The sequence below is a fragment of the Leuciscus leuciscus genome, assembly GCF_965113295.1.
Source record: "Leuciscus leuciscus genome assembly, chromosome: 15".
NCBI lineage: Eukaryota > Metazoa > Chordata > Actinopteri > Cypriniformes > Leuciscidae > Leuciscus > Leuciscus leuciscus.
This window is the reverse complement of record NC_138739.1, coordinates 24,838,154-24,857,792: the sequence shown is the minus strand read 5'-3', so window position 1 is coordinate 24,857,792 and position 19,639 is coordinate 24,838,154. Positions and strand designations below refer to the sequence as shown.

General features: G+C 37.5%; 1 protein-coding gene across 3 annotated transcripts in view; it reads right to left on the bottom strand.

Annotated features, from left to right (window-relative positions):
* Positions 1-12,537: 12,537 nt before the first annotated feature.
* sh3bp4a (SH3-domain binding protein 4a) overlaps positions 12,538-19,639 on the bottom strand; it is a 29,752-nt gene continuing 22,650 nt past the window's right edge. For all 3 annotated transcript variants that reach the window (XM_082137997.1, XM_082137998.1, XM_082137999.1), the window contains exons 4-5: positions 14,163-14,351; positions 12,538-14,062 (exon numbers count right to left, since the gene is read on the bottom strand). In XM_082137997.1, the coding sequence (XP_081994123.1) occupies positions 13,838-14,062; positions 14,163-14,351 (414 nt within the window). In that variant the 3' untranslated portion in view covers positions 12,538-13,837. The remainder of the gene's footprint in view (positions 14,063-14,162; positions 14,352-19,639) is intronic.

Here is a 19,639-nt window from a genome sequence, read left to right as displayed (position 1 = left end):
AACAATACCATGGTGCTTGTCTAGTGATAGGCCTATTTTATTATATAAATAAATAAATAGCAATGATGTCTGTCGAAAAATAAAAGCATGGTATTACCATGCATCTTACCAAATAAGCATGGTATATGTCCAAAAAAAATTGCATTACCTACTTTTTATAAGTGTACCTTTCAGTCTAAACAAATCTTAATGGATAAAATGAAGTTTGCACCTTTCATTATTTAGTACAACTGAATTTTCTTTTTAACTTGTAAATACAAGTTCTATCTAGAATCATTTTGCAGAAGTTACATTTGTTTTGAATGTTGTTAAATGTTATTAAGGACTTCCACTTAAGTGGACCGGTTTGATTTTCATTAAAGGGATAGTTCACCCAAAAATGAAAATTCTGTCATAATTTACTCACCCTCAAGCTGTTCCAAACCTCTATGAGTTTCTTTGTTCTGCTGAACACAAAAGAAGATACCTTGAAGAATATGGGTATCCAAACAGTTCTGAGGCACTATTGACTTCCATATTGTGGGGAGAAAAAATACTATGGAAGTCAATGGTGCCCCAGAACCCATATTCTTCAAGGTATCTTCTTTTGTGTTCAGCAGAACAAAGAAACTCATAGAGTTTTGGAACAGCTAGAGGGTGAGTAAATTATGACAGAATTTTCATTTTTGGGAAAACTATCCCTTTAAGTCGTATTGTTAATGTTTGCACATTTTACTGAGGCTGGATTCATCCATTGCAAAGTTAAGCTGAAGGAGATATTGATTTATTCTTCTAACTATTATCCGTCCACTGCACTCAGCGGGATGGGGAGATATTAATTAAAGGGCTTTACTTCAAGAGCAAAGTCAGTTCGAGCTCTCTCACTTTCTTTCCTATTAACTTTCCATTCCAAAACCGTTTCTTCCACCTGTCCTGCACATCCTTCACCTTCGCAGGTCTGTACCGTCGGAACAGGAATATGAATTAGATAGGCCTAGCTGCTCCCTCAGGAGACGTTTCTGCCGCTTTACTGCTAGATTAGCTACTAAACGAGGCTGTTTACTCACCTTTCATTGCTGCTACGAGACAAACGGGTGTTAATGACTCACAGGATGCTGGCTATTCAATTCAGAGAAAGGAGATTTAAATTCGTCCCCTACCTCAGGCTTTGTGTGTAATGTATTTGTGTTCGCGCGCGCACGCGCGCTTTTGTCCTCTACATTATATCCTACTGCTGACAGCTGTGTGTAGTGGTTGTTGTCATAGAGACAGCGCATTAGAAAAAGTTCAGAAAGCGATTATTGCAGCATATAATCCCCGAAATAATCGCTTTCTGCAGCTCATGAATTCCTACGTTTGAAATTATGAGGCAAACACACATAAACACACCGTTTAAAGGTCAAAAAGTGCAAGTTTACCATATTAAAACAACATGCGAGGCCTACTAAACGCGCCCATTCCGTCATTTTCTTCCCAATTAAAAAAGTTTTATAAAGATACATTAAAACATAAAAAATGGTTCTTTTGAAAAAATAAAAATAATACATTAATCATTACATTTTATATATATATATATATATATATATATATATATATATATATATATATATATATATATATATATATATATATATATATATATATATATAGCCTAATTTTAAATATTTAAATCAATTATATAAAAAAAATTGTTTTCAATATGATTTAAAAATATTTTTAAAACCTTTTTATTTTATTTTATTATACTCCATAAAGACATAATCCCAGCATATCAGAAGTTGGTGTGTTTTCACACTTGAGTCCACTTTAAAAGAACCAAACTCAGACTTCTTTAAGTGGACCAAGAGGTGAACCAAGTGAAAACCCAGTTCTCTATACCTTCTCACACTGTCCCTGTCTCTGAAAGAGGACTCGGATCCTTATTTGGTCCACTTAGGAATGTGGTCTCAGACCCCTTTGCGTTCATACTGATGCTTTTTGGATCTAGTCCGTTCAGTGTTTGATGGCTGACCCTTTGGCCCTATTTGATCCCATTCACTTACATATGTGCCTCACTAACCAAGATATTTGTTTGTATGGATTATTATTATTATTAATATTAATTATTATTATTTTGTAAAACGACATTGCTACAAATGCTGTTAAATGAGCATAACTCTAAGTTGTTTATCTTTTACACACAAAAAAACTATAATTTTGTTGCAATACTACATCCATATTATTGCACTATATCACACATCCCCCTTTGTAAAAAAAAAAAAAAAAAACACTTTATATTGATTGTTTTCCTTGAATCATGTTTTTTTATTGCAGAAGGCAATGGTAACGTCAGCATACAAAGAGCAAACAAACAAACAATACAGGACAAATACAATTAAAGAAAGATGCAAATAAAATAAACTGCTTTAAATGTTCAAGGTGAAGTAGGTATGCCTAAAAGCAGCATTCAAGTATGAAATTGAATAATCAAATGAAAAAATAAAACTGCATTTTCTTCACTGTATGAATAAAATGTATACACTACTGATTCTTATATTAGGCTGCTTTCACTTTAAGAACTACAGTAATGCACAGATCCAATATACACACCCTAGTGAAAAATAAATATACCAACATTTATTTGAAATACATTTATTTTATGCTAAGTATAATGTATTAACATATTTATGCACTTAATATTAATACCCTGCAATTTTACTTTTTAGTATACTTAATTGGTATACTTAGATCCTGCTAAATTGGAACAACTAACTTTGTACTTAATGTACTTTAGTTATCCAGAAATAGAGCTGAGAATCAACTAAAGATATACTTAAGTATATTTGATTGTGCTAAAGTGAAACTATTAGGTACACTTTAAGTATCTTGTAAGTAAAGACTGATATTATACAGTGATCATACTATCCCTACTAATAGTGATATTAAAACACATTTTAGGCTAACAGCTGGTAAGCCAGATAACTTCAGGTATGTTGAAACAACACAGTCTCAGTTCGTTAATCCTTATCTTCTTTCTATCAGATGTGATCGGAGTCAATCGGTTTCGACGAGGATTTGGAAACTCAGGAGAATGCTGAATCACAGACATCAGAGATCAGATCTGAAGACAGCAGAACAGTCACAAAGGTTAGTGTTTCTCAAGAGGCTATACATTACATCTAGGAAGCAATGGTTCAGGATACGACGGATTAAGATCAGTTCCTGTTGGAGGCTTGACATAGACTGGAGCTATCATGAGTGTTTTAAGTGTTGGTTAATGAGGTTATTGATAGTGATCAGGTGTGGGTGATTAGTACTCTGGAGAGAGCGATCTCTGTGTGGTGGATGGAACCGAGCTTGATTGGTCCCTGACATTGAACTCTCCCAATCCACCAAATATTCGAGTCGACCCCTTCAACGTCGGGAGTCCAAAATCTCCTTTACAGTGTAGATGGGATCGACTTCAATGGGTGGTATTGAAGGGTTGTCGTCTGGGATAGGACCTGTAGAAGGGACCGATGTACTTTGGACTCAGTTGGCGACAAGGTAGTCTTAAACGGATGTCTCGAGTGGAAAGCCAAACTAGTTGTCCTGGTTGGTATTCAGGAGCGTCGCGGCGGTGAGTATCTGCAAAGTGTTTTTGTCGATTCAGAGCTTGCTGAAGATGATGGTGTGCTTGGTTCCATACTCCTTCTCTGTCTTGGAACCATGTGTTGACCGCGGGTACTTCTGACGGCTCACCAGACCAGGGGAACAATGGAGGTTGGTAACCAAGTACACATTGAAATGGTGTTAGGCTTGTGGATGTCTGCCGGAGGGAGTTTTGGGCATACTCTGCCCACACTAGGTATCGACTCCAGATGTTCTGATTTGAATGACAAAAGGTACGAAGGAACCGGCTGACATCTTGGATTTTTCGTTCTGCTTGACCGTTCGATTGTGGGTGATAGCCCGAGGTTAAACTCACGGTTACATTCATTAAGGCGAAGAATGCCCGCCACACCTTGGAAATGAACTGGGGTCCTCTGTCGGACACAATATCCTCTGGTATGCCAAAGTTACGAAAGACATGTTCCATCAATAGTTCTGCGGGGACAAAGGCTGTAGGCATGTTTTTTTTAGAGGGATTAGCTTACAGGTCTTTGAAAAGCGATCAATGGCCACAAGGATACCAGTATGTCCATCGGAGGGTGGTAGGTCTGTTACGAAATCGACTCCAATATGGGACCAAGGTCGATGAGGAATGGGTAGAGGCATGAGTTTTCCAGCAGGTAAGTGACGTGGATTCTTAGTCATGGCACATAGGATGCATCCCTGGATAAAGGTTTTGATGTCGTGCTGCATGTTTGGCCACCAGTAACGGGTTTGGAGGACTGAACACGTTTTGCTTATTCCAGGGTGACCTGTTCCCACGGATGAGTGGGCGGAGGAGATTAAAGAAGTTCGGAAATTTTCAGGTACGTAGATTTTTCCAGCTGGACATTCTGGCGGAATAGGTTGGTGTTGTGAAATTTCAAGGAGTTGTTCATTGATGTCCCACTGGATGGAATTGACAAACAACTTGTCTGGCAGAATTGTGTCAGGTTCTTCTAGGATTGTTTCGGGGGCATGGAGACGTGACAGGGCATCTGCTCGGATGTTCTTTGAATCAGGATGATAGGATATTTGGAAGTGAAAACGAGTAAAGAAAAGGGCCCATCTGGCGGCTTGACGTGGAGTGAGTCCTTTAGCTTCCTTCAGATACTGGAGATTTTTGTGATCAGTAAAGACAAGGAACGGGTGTTTAGCTCCTTCCAACCAATGCCTCCATTCTTCTAGGGCAAGCTTGACGGCCAGAAGTTCTCGGTTGCCGATATCGTAGTTACTCTCAGCGGTGGATTATTTGCGGGAGAAGAATGCACAAGGCAGAGGTTTTGAAGATGAGTCGTGGTACTGTGATAAGACTGCTCCTACCCCAGTGGTAGAAGCATCTACCTCAACAATGAATACCTTTTCAGGATTTGGATGACGAAGCAAAGGAGCTGTAGTGAATGCTGTCTTGAGAGAATGAAAAGCATGTTCAGCATCAGAGTTCCAGAGGAGGGACTTTGGTTTTCCTTTCAGGAGAGAAGTTAGTAGAGCAGTTAACATGCTATATTGGTCGATGAATCTTCTATAAAAGTTTGCAAACCCCAGGAACCGTTGCAACTCTTTTACGGATTGTGGGGTGGGCCAGGAGGTGATGGCTTTGGTCTTACGGTCATCCATCTCAACTCCTCGTTCGCTTAGATTGTATCCCAGAAATTCAACGGAAGCTTGATGGAATGTAAATTTTTCTGCCTTCAGAAACAGAGAAAACTCTCGGAGACGCTGGAGTACAAGAGAGACGTGTCGTTGGTGTTCAACTGGATCCTTTGAAAAGATTAAGATGTCGTCAATATAGATTATCACAAAATGATTCCGATAGTCTCGGAATATTTCGTCCATGAAACTCTGGAAGACTGATGGGGCGTTTACAAGTCCAAATGGCATCACCAGATACTCATAGTGCCCTGCGGGCGTAATGAACGCTGTTTTCCACTCATCCCCTTCTCGTATTCTAACAAGATTATATGCACTCCTTTGATCAAGTTTAGTGAATATTTTGGCTTCTCTGAGTTGTTCAAGAGCGGATGGAACCAACGGGAGTGGGTAGCTGAACTTTACCGTGATCCTATTAAGCGCTCTGTAATCTATACATGGACGTAACCCTCCATCCTTCTTAGGAACGAAGAAAAAACTAGCAGCAGCAGGTGAAGTGGCTGGTCGGATATACCCCTGTTGTAGAGCCTCTTCGACGTATTTTTGCATGGCCGTTTGTTCAGGGCTGGACAAAGAATAAATCCGGCCCTTAGGAATGGACTCCCCAGGAATCAAGTCAATGGCACAATCCCATGGTCGGTGTGGCGGTAACTTGGATGCTGCAATAGGATTGAACACATTGCAGTACGAGGAGTAACATGAAGGGATTGACACTGACAGATTTTCAGTGGGACTCTCGATGGACGTTGAACTCACTGGAATTGATTCTGGTAGGTCGGCTATGGACGAGCTTGGTAACTCAGTACCAGTCGAAGAACATTTGCAACCCCATGTCAGGATCTTGCCCGATTTCCAATCTAGGGAAGGTTGGTGTCGTATAAGGCATGGACGACCGAGTATGATATCAGTCAGACTGTTTTCTAGCACAAATGGGTTAAGTAGTTCATGGTGTGTGTCTTCAACACATAATATGATGGGTGTTATCTGGGATGTTACGTACCCCTTATTGATGGTTTCACCCGTTACTGCATGGATTGAGTATGGCTTGGAGGTGTTGGATTTCTGGAGCTGGAGCTTCTTACAGAGGTTTCCGGAAATGAAGTCCCCTGCTGAGCCGGAGTCCACGATGGCTGTGACAGAAATATGGAAATTCGTAGATTTTAAAATCACCGGTCTCATTAATGGAGCTGATACTGAGAGAGACGTGAGAACCGAACTCACAAGTAGTCGAGGAGGTCGCGTAGGACAGGAACGTAGGAAATGGCCCTCAACTCCACAGTACAGGCATAATTTTAATTCCCGGCGTCTAGCACGCTCAGCCTGAGACAATCGATGAGTGTCCACTTGCATCTTCTCCACTGTCGATTCTGGGTATAGTTCAGAGGAATTCAGTAGTGGTGTAAAAGCTGATTGTTGAACTTCACGATAACAACCCTGAGATCTTTGATGTACACGGAGAGCTTGTTGTATACATTTCTCTAGTCCCAGGGTATCATCATAGATTGCTAGCTGGAGGCAAAGTGCAGGGTTAAGACCACGTCGATAGACAGAGAGAAGAGCCTTTTCATTCCAACCGCTTGCAGAGGCTAGAGTACGGAATTCCACTGAATACTCAGAAACAGATTTTTTACCTTGGCGTAACTGTAACAGTTTATCGCTAACAGAGGAATCTTCTACAGGACGTCCGAAAACTTCTTTGAAATGATTTACGAAATTCTGTACTGAGGATGTAACTGTAGTTTCCTGCATCCACAACGTTTCAGCCCATCTTAATGCCGGTCCAGATAACTGTTTAATAATGAAAAAAATCTTCGATTTCTCTGTTGGATATAACTGAATTTGTTGTTCAAGAGCCAGTGAGCATTGCAGCAGAAATCCGTTGCAATCCTCCGCCCGACTGGAGAATGGCGCTGGTCGGGAGGCGGGGTTGGCGAAGCAAACCAGTGAGGAAACAGGGTTTGCGGAAGTGCTGGCTGCGGGTTGCATAGGATTCGCAGCGGCGGCTGTAGGTTGCATAGGATTCGCAGCGGCGGCTGTAGGTTGCATAGGATTCGCGGCGGGGATTGCAGATTGCGCAGGGTCCATAGCAGCGTTCTTTCTTTTCTTTTTGTTGGTCAAGCCTTCTGTCAGGAGTCAGGCACGGAGATCGAGGTAAGTGAATTTCAAACACAACTTTATTTACAGGTGACAAAGTGCAAGGTGAGTATTATATTGTAATGCAGGGGTGGTAGTGGCGCAGTGGATAAGACACATGCCTTTGGTGTGAGAGACCCGGGTTCGAATCCACTGTGAGACACCAATGTGTCCCTGAGCAAGACACTTAACCCCTAGTTGCTCCAGAGGCGTGCGACCTCTGACATATATATATAGCAATTGTAAGTCGCTTTGGATAAAAAGCGTCAGCTAAATGAATAAATGTAAATGTAAATATGAATTCAGGTGCAGATTCTGTGAAGATCTATCGGCGCGGGGATAACAGCAGGTAAGCCAGATAACTTCAGGTATGTTGAAACAACACAGTCTCAGTTCGTTAATCCTTATCTTCTTTCTATCAGATGTGATCAGAGTCAATCGGTTTCGACAAGGATTTGGAAACTCAGGAGAACGCTGAATCACAGACATCAGAGATCAGATCTGAAGACAGCAGAACAGAGGTTAGTGTTTCTCAAGAGGCTAACATTACATCTAGGAAGCAATGGTTCAGGATACGACGGATTAAGATCAGTTCCTGTTGGAGGCTTGACATAGACTGGAGCTATCGTGAGTGTTTTAAGTGTTGGTTAATTAGGTTATTGATAGTGATCAGGTGTGGGTGATTAGTACTCTGGAGAGAGCGATCTCTGTGTGGTGGATGGAACCGAGCTTGATTGGTCCCTGACAGATACACGATTCGTTTTTTTTTAGAAAAGTGATTCTTTTTTTGAAAAAGTAGTGATTCATTTTGTCGAAAGTATCGTATTTTTTTTTTAGGAAAAGTATTGATTCTTTTTTTTAAAGTAGCGATTCATTTTGAGGAATGTTGCAATTCTTTTGTGAAAAGTATCGAGTGTACATTTTGAACGAATAATATGTAGAAATCTGCCAGATAAAGCAGCCATGATGAACAGCCAATTTGTACGGAGGCATCTGATGACCAAACTACATTGGGATTCTCGAACGAAAAAAATCAAGTGAGCCCAGAGCGGTTTGTGTTCAGATTGAGTGTTTCTAGCGAACCTTACCATAAGATGAAATCGAACCGCACTCTGACCACCCCCCGAGATGGTTTCGGTTCGGTTCATTTCGGTGCGCTTTAATGGGGTCTGAGATCGTTTGGAGTGTTCACATATGGGCCAAAAATCACGCGAACCGCGCTCAGAGCCCTGAAAAGGACCAAGTGTGAAAACACCCTAATAAAAGTGGATTTATTTTACATGGAGTGGATTGCTTCATGGAGGCTGCCATTTTGAAATCACATGATCAATCAATCAGTCCAGTAGTCAAAGGAGAATTCCAGTGCAAAATAGTGAGAAAAAAACCCCTACAAATTAATAAATGTAATATTTTAATATTAATATATTTTATTCATATTATATTATTAATAATGCAATAATATAAAAAATATATTTCAACTGATTTTGGTGCAATAAACCTTAACTAACAGGGGAGAAAAATTAAATAGTTACAAAACTGGTCCCTTTAGGTATTGCACATTTAAACCAAAAATCTAATCAGGTCCACATTATTTTGACATTCAGTTTTAGATTCAGGTTCTTCACAAGGCAATGAACTCTTCCCCTTTAGCCAATCAGCCTGAAGCATTCCCTCGTTTCCTGGCAACCATCTGGAATGTTCCCTGCATCTCCTGCTGTGTGGCCTTGCCTCATCGCAAAAAGCTCTTAGTGTTGGCTGCCCATTGTGATGCGTAATGCACTGCTGGAACGTTTAATTAACCTAATTTTGCAATGGATGGCCGTGACAGGCAATTATGTCATCAGAATGATACATTCATTTGATTATTGGCAGCAATGCAAGCTTAATAAAAGGAGCGAATATAAAGTGTTACGAGCCTTTTACAAACAAAACCATCATGATGGGGCTTTTGTTTTTCTTGTGTGAAAGAAAACAAGAATGTTGGTTGTTTGTTTGGTTGAGATTTTTCATTTTTTTCCCATTTCTGCCACTTCTTTTGCATCTGTGCTTGAATTTCAGTCTCGATCTGATGTCGATGAGAAGCGAAGGGTGTGAAATAAACTGAAAAGTGGAAGTGCTTTGGAGGTTCATCCTCTTTTGCTTCTCGAGAAGGTTTACTCCTCAGAGAGTCCTCACGCTTTGAATCCACCAACATGAAAAGACTCCATTAGATTATGAAGAAAACGGATCAAACGCCTTTTTAAAAACTTAAAGCCTAATATTTCAGTAGAAGACACCTTTAAGTCACTCCTCAGTTCATTTATTCATTAAAGAAGAGCCAGTTTATTCTTTCTCATAGAAGTTAGGCTTTGAGTGAATCTCACAAAAATGCCACATCACATTTCATTTCCATGGCAATTTTCATTTTACCTCAAATAAAAAAAAATTGTAAGGTGTCCTGATGTTTTAATTTAATTGTTTTACATTGTTATTGTTGGACATTATTATAATAGGCTAATTTGCATTTACAAAGAATTTGTAGGGAAATTGTCATGAAAATTGTCATGATGCAAAAGAGAAAAGAAATGGGTCTCAAAATAAGTTTTTCTTTTTTAAATATTTAATATTTTGTTTGTTTGTTTTTCTTTAGATTTCAGAGCAAAACATGGCTTGGACATGTTCTTGAGAGGTTTTGTGAGATTCACCTGTATTTTAGAACAGGAAAAACATAATAAGCCAAAGTGTCTTTTAACCTGAGACAACACTTGCTGTCTAACTTCACAGAACTTGTGATGAAGATGAAAGAAAGACCCAAGGGAATATTTATCAGTATCCTCGGTTTCTAGCCGTAACAAATCTTGTCAGTGACACTTGACAGACATGATACCTGTAGACATCGCAAACAATGAAATCAAACACGCGAAAAGACGTAAATATTTTCTACAGGGTTGTTCTCTTTCATTTGTTTCCCTTTTAGTAATTTAAAACACTGCCAGTTCCACAGTTTTGAATATGTACTTGCCTGTATTTGATGGTTATTTATAAAACTGTAGTACAAAATAAAAAATATTACGGGCTCAAAATGTTCTTTTAAAATATTAAGCAAATTAACTGCCATATTTCAACTAGAAGATATTGCACCTGACATTTAAACTATTCTTAAAGCAATTTTTCAACCAAAAATACAATAATCTACTCACACTCTTGTTCTTCCAGTATTATTTTCTTTCTTCCGTAGAACACAAAAGGAGATATTTTGACGATTTATTCTAGTCAATCTTTTATAAAAATGGGACAGAGTACTTCAAGCTTCAAAAGTGACAAAAGAACACCACAAAATATCATAAACTTACTTATTGTGATTCATGCATTATTTAAAGCGACACTATGTAACTTTTCAACCTTCATAATATATTATATTTATATATAATATTAAAAAAAAATCTCCAGAAGCCTAACAGTAACTTTGTGTAAGAAACAGATTGAAATTTCAATTTGAACAGGTGTTTTTGTGTCATAGCTGTTATTATATTGTTTAATTTAGCACAGCTGCAATGCTGTATCGACCACTCCGCATCCAGGACTGGATCTACCCATTTCTTCATAAAGGATACAGCCTTTGCTGCTGAGATTTGATGTGTTTGCTCTGCATTTATGTCTTTATTATTCTAGTCATTGTGCTTTGCCCTCATTAATTATGAGCGTAATAAAACAATCTTGATTTTATAGTGCCCATTCAACTTTCTGCAAGCTTGTAATTAATTTAGCAATTTAAATATAGTGTTAATTGATTTTTCACAGTCAGCTCTACTGAAGTGCTTAGGGATGCAGAAAGCTGCTTGCAGACTGGGCAGAGGTCAGACACGAAAAACCGCAACAAACACACACACACACACAACACACACACACACACACACACACACACACACACACACACACACACACACACACACACACACACACACACACACACACACACACACACACACACACACACACACACACACACACACACACACACACACACACACTAAAGGGCATATACTCTTTAAATGCATTGAAACTCAAACCACAATCCTAGTTATAGTGGTTGTAATCTTAGGGGTGGATGATATAAGCAAAACTTTGGCAATGTATAAGTTATATTATAAAAGCTTGACAGAGTTAACAGAGGATTAGCATTTCTAATTTCTAATTTAAGATTTTGATCTGTATATCACTATGTAAGCCTGTTTCTGCCTCAGAGTAAAAAAAAGTAAACGGTAATTTTGAGACCGTTTAAAATAAAAATGACAAGGTGACAGTCACAATTGTGAGAAATAAAATCGGTTGCAGTAACAAGAAATAACTTCGTTCTCAATAGTTGTAAGAACAAAATAATTTTGCAATTGTGATATATAGTCAATAACAGGAAATGAAGTCACAATTGTGATAGTCACAATTATAAAAACAAAGTCACAATAACAGAAACTGAAGTTACAATTGTGAGATATACTGTCGCAATTATGAGAAATAGTCACAAAAACAAAATGTTGTCGCAATTGTGACAAAGTCAAATTTATGAACCGTTTTATGAACAGTTGCAGTAATGAGAAATAAAGTCCTGATTGTGAGATAGTTGCAATATTGCAAAATGATGTTGCAGTTGTGTGATATAGTAGCAATAAAAGGAAATGAGGTCATAATTGTGAGATATACTGTCGCTATTGAGATAGTCACAATAACAAAATTTTGTCGCAATTGTGACAAATAGTCGAATTTATGAACCGTTTTATGAACAGTTGCATTAACGAGAAATAAATTCCCAATTGTGTGATAGTTGCAAGAACAAAATGATGTTGCAATTGTGATATATAGTCAATAACAGGAAAACAAGTCAGAATAATGAGAAACAGTCGAAATAAAAGAAAATGAAGTCAGTTTTATGAACAATTACGAGAAGTAAAGTCCATATTGTGAGGTAGTTTCAATATTGCAAAAACAAACAAACACTGCAATTGTGATATATACTGTCGAAATCATAAGAAATGGTCGCAATAAAAAGATATGAAGTCATAATAGTCAGATATAAAGTGCACTTTGAGAAAGTTGTAATATTAAGAACCAGTTGTAATAACTAGAAATGACAAATTTGCAATTATGAGAAATATCACAATAAAGAGGGAGCTGACAAATCTAACAACAACATTCTCTCAATTTACAGCTGCTTTATTGAATCCATGGGAACAACATGGGACAGCATGTTTAATTTGTTTCCGTGCTAAACATTTGGCTGCAACTAAGACAATGTGTGAATTATAGCTTTTCAAACAGTCACTCTCAAAGAGCTAACACAAAAACAAGTTATAAATGTGATAGAACTCTGAATCACAGATATACATACATTTTATATGTATATATATATATATATATATATATATATATATATATATATATATATATATATTACATACACATTTTTTTTCCCTACATGCTGTTACAATAAACAGCAAAAAAAATCTCCTTGACATGTACAGGGCGTGAAATGATTATTATTCAAAACAAATAAACCAGCAAACATAAAAATATCTAAAATTGGAAAAATTGTATATCAGGTACAAAAAATATAGAACACGAAAGAAAAAAAAATCATCAGTCATAAATAAAATCACGCTATGATCTATTCATTTATTCATCTGACTGCATTTGTTTCTCGACAAAAACACTGAATGAATGACTCACGACTGAAACTAAAGCAACACTGCAATTTAATACCTAGTACATGGTGCGATATCTGGTCTCTCAAAAGCGAACTTTGCAAAAGCTTGAAAGGATGAAACACATGATCCACAGTCTGAACCTTTCCTTTTGAACTTACCATCTCATTAACACACCATATTCTTCTTCCTCTTACGTAACCAGTTTGTGGTGTTTCATGTGTCCAGTAATACTAATCCGTCTTCTTCCTCATACAGAGCAACAGATCAAATCTGACGCAACAAATGAAGATTGTGGAGTAAAAATCACAAATGTGGAAGGCTCGAGCATTTGGCGACAAATTACAGAACGGCTAGACCAAGACAAACATGGGTAAATGTGACGTCACAAAATAGACCTTCGTTTTTAGTAACGAACCAAGATGAAATCTGCTTTTTTTTCCAGAAAAAATCGTTTTTGAAAAACGTGATTGTATAAATTTCCTTTGTGCCATCCGATATAAAAAATATAGATATCGCAAAGAACAAAACTGATAAAAATGGCTTCAGAACTCTAAAAAAAATTGCTACACTTAAAACACTCAGTGTTTTGGCTTCATTGGCGTTCCGCATGCCCTTATATGGACGTGGGCGGGTACAGGACGTCCTCGCGGTTATTGGATTGAGGTAAACTCACAGCTGACGGTGAAATAGAAAAGTGTACATCCGTTAAAAGTTTAGCAGTCTTCCGAGGTGATGTCGAAACAGAAATTCTGAGGTGTGGATTCTGCGAGGATTGTGAGGGGGTGGAGCTAAATGGCGAAGTCATCCTGAGGGGCGGGGCTAAAGGCGGAGCTTCGAAGCAATTCGAGGCAGTTGACTAGGATAAGGGTGCCGGTGAGGTGCTTCCAGCGTTTGGTGATGGGATTCTTCATCCGGTCCAGGCCCATGTGCAGTTCGTGGATGACATCGCGGTAACTGTCGCCAATCTGAGCGGCCCACGTCAACAGGAAGTCGTAGGCTGGTTTCCACATGGCCTGAAATTATGAGATAAATGTAAATGGCTATATCGTGTGATTGGACTCACAAATGTAAACTGTACTCTTCCATATTGAAAAGGAGGTTTTGTGTCCTTACTTCACTATCCACCATCCCGGTTTTGTCTCTGTGTGGAGCCTCATAGGCCTCCATTTGTTGTTTGGATACATGGGCGAGTTTTTCAGCAAGTTCCCTCCAGCGAGGAGCCACTTCCACTGCCGTCGTCAGCAACACAAAGTCCATGATGAGCCGGGCCACTAAACCCTGACAATCTATTTTCAGAAGAGCCTGGGAGAGAGAGAGAGACAAATGAAGAAACATTATATTACCCATTAAATATTACACATTTTACCCTAAAGATTTGTGTTCTTTTAAATTAATGTTTCACAAGCAACACTATGAGTCCTGCCGTCTGGTCCTGCATAACATTTTCATTATATCTTATAGTGACACCATAGAGTTTCATTAGAAGTTATTAGGATGTCTCTAGTTTCTATATGGTGATATTTTGAGGTCTTCAAAACACGACTAGAAATCTTTCTAGAGCCATAATACACAATAATGAACTATTGACTCACATATGAGGTTATATATCATGGAATTGTCAATGTTTTTTTTTGTTTTTTTTGTACATTTTCCAGATTTGGCATTAATTTTATTTCATAAAAAATCATATATTTTTGTTTGTGTTCTTCAAATTCAAGAGAGAAATTAAGAGACACCTTTAAGTTGTTTTTTAATTTATTAAATATTCCAAAAATAGGCATTCAAATATGGTTATAATAGAAATGTACAGTATTAATATGTTTTGATGTATTATATAACAGGCATATATAATAACAATATACAATACTTTTCAATAGTTTTTGGGATGGCAAGATTTTTTAATGTTTTCAAGACGTCTCTCATTTATTTGATGAAGAAAAAAAAATTTGTTTTCTATTTGAATATATTTTAAAATGTAATTTATTCCTGTGATGCAAAGCTGAATTTTTAGCATCATAACTCCAGTCTTCAGTGTCACATGATCCTCCAGAAATCATTCTAATATGCTGATTTGGTACTCAAGAAACTGTTCTTATTATTATCATTGTTGAAAACAGTTGTGCTTCCTAATAATATAAATAGTGTGTGTGTGTGTGTGTGTATATACAGTATATACTATGTAGGTCTACATAATATAATGTGAAACCAAATACCAAGCATATTCAAGCAAAACAGCTTAAAATAAACCACACAGCCAATAATAACAATCACACAGACACACACACATATACATAGTGGGAGAGATTAGACACTCTCCATGACAGCCGTATTTCTAAATCCAATTGTGTGCGACACATGATCCTCCCAGCACACACACTATAGAGAGTGATCTGGCCTCCCTTAGAAGAGGAAATTAAACTAATGTGAAGTCAAATGCGTTTTAAAACAATGCCCTGGTGTGGCAGAAGTACAACAGTGTATACAGTCATAAAGAAAGAATGGATAAGGTAAGACAAAAATGCAAGGTCAGGAATTTGTATTCTTATCTGGGCAGCCCTCCACGGATGAGTGACTGAAACCTTCAGAGGACCCGACCGACCCCGTTTCCTGCCCCACACACACACGCACACAAACACCAATGTTTGGAATGAGAAAGGGACCCCTGGGGTCCAGCAGAATGGAGTGGTAATCCCCTCTCTCTTTCATGATTGCTGCCGAAGAAGGGAAAAGAGGAAAGAAAAGCACAACTAGAGCCGGGGAATCTCAGTGAGACGATAACTTAAGATGTATACGATCACGAGAACGGCCACACATATCCCGTCTCCCTGTTGGGTAAAAAAAAGTCAATGACTTCCATATCATTGCTTGATGGAGAGACACTGTACATGTATAAGGGAGACGAGGGAGGTGGAAACTTCCAGAACAGGGGAGTATCGCTTCAAAAGCGTGATAAAACTGTGAGGTGACTTTAGATTTATTCCCCTGCAGAGCTGAGAGTTCTTTTGTTTAAAGGATGCATTAATATTCTTTACCGACTCGATATGAAACAACTACAGAAAGCTTCGGTAAATCTAAACCTAAAGGACAGACACGTTAGTTTGAGGGACAAAAAACAAGCGAATACCTACAAAAACTTTTTTTTAAATAATAACCACAAAATAGTTAACTATATACTTCATAGTATAACTAAGTTGAGATTTTTATTCAGAAATCATGTAAATATATATTTATGTTTATTGTTTATATGTATACACACTCACACAGAACTTTTATAAATATGATAATGAATATGAAAATATTGAAAATATCTATTTTATTTAAATAATTATATCTATATACATACACACTGTGTATACATAATGTGAATTATTTAAATTTTTTATTATATATTAAAACGTGTAAATAAAATATATATTGTTAATATTAATCTATATTTTATATTTTTTACATTATTTTATATACATATATAAATATTTATAGTTATTCGTAGTTATTATAAATTCATAAAACTATTCCTATAAAAATTAAGCCCTAATATTATAAAATTATAATATACACACATTTACCATGTTTATTCTATAATGTAAAAAAACATATTCCACTGCAAGTGTATGCGTTTATATATATATATATATATATATATTTATTTTATATATATATATATATATATATATATATATATATATGCACACATACATACATAAACACGCACACTTTTTTTTATTTAGAATAGATGGAGACTCGTATAAGAGATTCACATCTTGTAATTATATGCGTGTATATATATATTGCTTTGACAGTATCTGACACCACAGGATGCAAATGGCCTTTTATATGAATGCGGTAATGCTTTTCTGAAAAAGCAATTTCCATCTATTCTTCTCCATCTTTCTTTCTCGGTTTCTCTTTTTGCACACTTTAATTGATTGCGGGCCGATCCACGACTGATCTTCCAGACAAACGCCCTCGCTGCGTTCCTGGCCGCAGAGAAGATTCTCGTTTTGGATCTATTGAAAGCACTCAAGAGGTCTGCTGATTCCTGACATTTGGGATGAGATGGCAAAATGTCACAGTCATTAGAGGGAAAAATACGTTCAGCTGAGCAGCCAGGGTAATTTTCTTTCTTGCCAAATGGCCCTGTAATTTATTATTTTTGGAAGGCTCAACTCGCGTATATGTTCACAAGAAATGCACAGAGTTGCATTACTGCTCCTAACAAGTCAAGTCAAGTCAAGTCAAGTTTATTTGTATAGCGCTTTTCACAATACAGATTGCATCAAAGCAGCTTCACAGTATTAAATTAAAATAATACAACAAAGTTTGTTTCAAGAGGAATTTATTGATTGATAAAATTAAATTAAATATCCCCAAAATATCCCCACAACACCTCCAGCTAACCTTTAATGAATGACTGATGAGTCTTTCAGCTAATAACTTGAAAAGATCTCAAATTTCCAGTTGCATTTGCATAATCTCTACAACATATATAGTAAAGCTTTCTAAAAACAGATCGCTTCAGAAGTAAGAGCTGTATGTTTTTGATTTGCTAAAGAGAACCGATTCCTGAGAGTCATTGGTTGGGACATCGTTTCCACAGAGCGGTACGATACAGTATAGTTTAGTACGGTACGCAATTTTTTCCGTTTTCATTGTCAGAAGTTGTGAATGGTACCTTAATACCGAACTGTACCGTACCACTTTCTTGGGACTCTTCCGTTGGGGTACCTAGAGCTAGACTCACTGCAGAACATTGATTGGTTGACAGAGAATTGTCACTTGCGCGTGCTCTACAAGGGGAATGACAACACAAGAGGCGCTATTTTATAATACAGTTGAAACACAATACCGTTTCTTCTTGTGACAAACAGCCACATGTCGAGAAGAAAGAACAAGATCTGCTGTATGTCCTCCATTGTTGTTTCCTGTGTCACTTTCTTCTTCGCGCGAGAATGACATTGATCGCTACTTTCAGACATACACCACGCCTATCAAGTAAGGGTACTGTTGGTGGTGAAAACGCAAGCCGGATCAGGGTTTACCATCCCGAATTGAACTGTACTGAATCGCTTTGTGGAAATGAGCCAGAAAATGAGCAATTTACAGTCATTAGTTTGGGAATCCAACTACAGTTGTGGTGCTGTATGTTATTGATTCGGTAAAAAAAGGATCTTGTTCATAATAATCATTTGTACACCAATTGTGCTGTCAAAGAGTTGAACCACATGGGACCGTTTCTGGATCTGAACAGTAATGTGAAGGACTGTAGCTGGTATTCATTACCTTACCCTTGTCAAAGAACAACTGACAGAATTCCCACTATGAATGAGTCTCCAATTGTTCTTTACTCCAAGTCAGGAAGAAATGGATGGCTCTTAAATGGATGGTTTATTTATTGTTTGAATGAGTCTAGTCAGTCCAGGGTCGAGCATCTATTTCCAGCGATGGTTTGGTGAACTGGCACTCGCTGTATAGACTTGTATTTATGTATTCACTTCCTGAGCTTTTTGAAATGAACTCTATACACAATGGGAACAATGTTGTTTTACTAACAAGACTATAAAGAGTATCCACTAACAGAGTACTCAGGCAGGCCCAAAAGTAAAAAAAAAAAGTAAAAAAAAAAAAAAAGGAAGAATAGTTTAAAAAAAACATGAAAGCATAATTGATTGGATGTTTTGCTTTAAAGACTTGGGAAAACCGAACATGCAAATTCAATTAGATGTCTGCTAAAGCATAAACGGCTCCCTATCCGTCTTTCTGATTAAAATCTGACTTGAAAATGCAGAGCCTGAATTAAAACATCACCTCGCTAGAATACATATCCAGATTCCAGACTCACAGGAATGTAAAGTCCCTACTGGAGTGCGGTTGGAATGTAACAAAAGCATTACCGATGCATCCAATTGGACCAGAATACCTCCTGAATTACCTGGTTAATAAGAAAATGATGAATCGTGAAGGAATGGGACCACAGGCATGATCAGAATTCTTGGGCCTATCCATTACAAAGGAATGTTCCGGAATTAGAACACGGAACATTCCATAGGCCAGCAGGCCACCTGTTCGGAATGCGACCGTTTTAATGAGATTAAAATGGATGATGCTGTTTGGAATTGAGCAAATATCAGAACTCTAAGTAAACTTATGCATCTTAATAAACTGCCTTGTTGCCACTACCACAACGTTATCGAAGTCAAACAAAATATCAGAGTGCAGATGCCAAGCTCAATAAGATGCTTCAATGTACAAACAAAGATGATGATTGGATTTGTGGAGGTGTAGTTATGTAGGCAAATATCTGAGTTTAAAAAGGTTTGTCAATACAAAGAGAACACTTTTTTTAATGCTTTTTCGAATATTATTACCTTTCATGTAGTGTGTGATATAGCTGTTTGTGAATGTAAAAGGTCTGCAAAGCTTTAAAGACCAAAGTTCACGACTGAATGGTTAGTTGATGAATTTATGTTGCTGATGTGAAGTTAACTATCTTCAAGTCTTTGATTAGCATATTGTCATGATAATCAATAAAATCGCTCGTGTGGGAACTGTTGTAAGATGCCTACAGAGTGACATGCTATTGCATTTGTGTT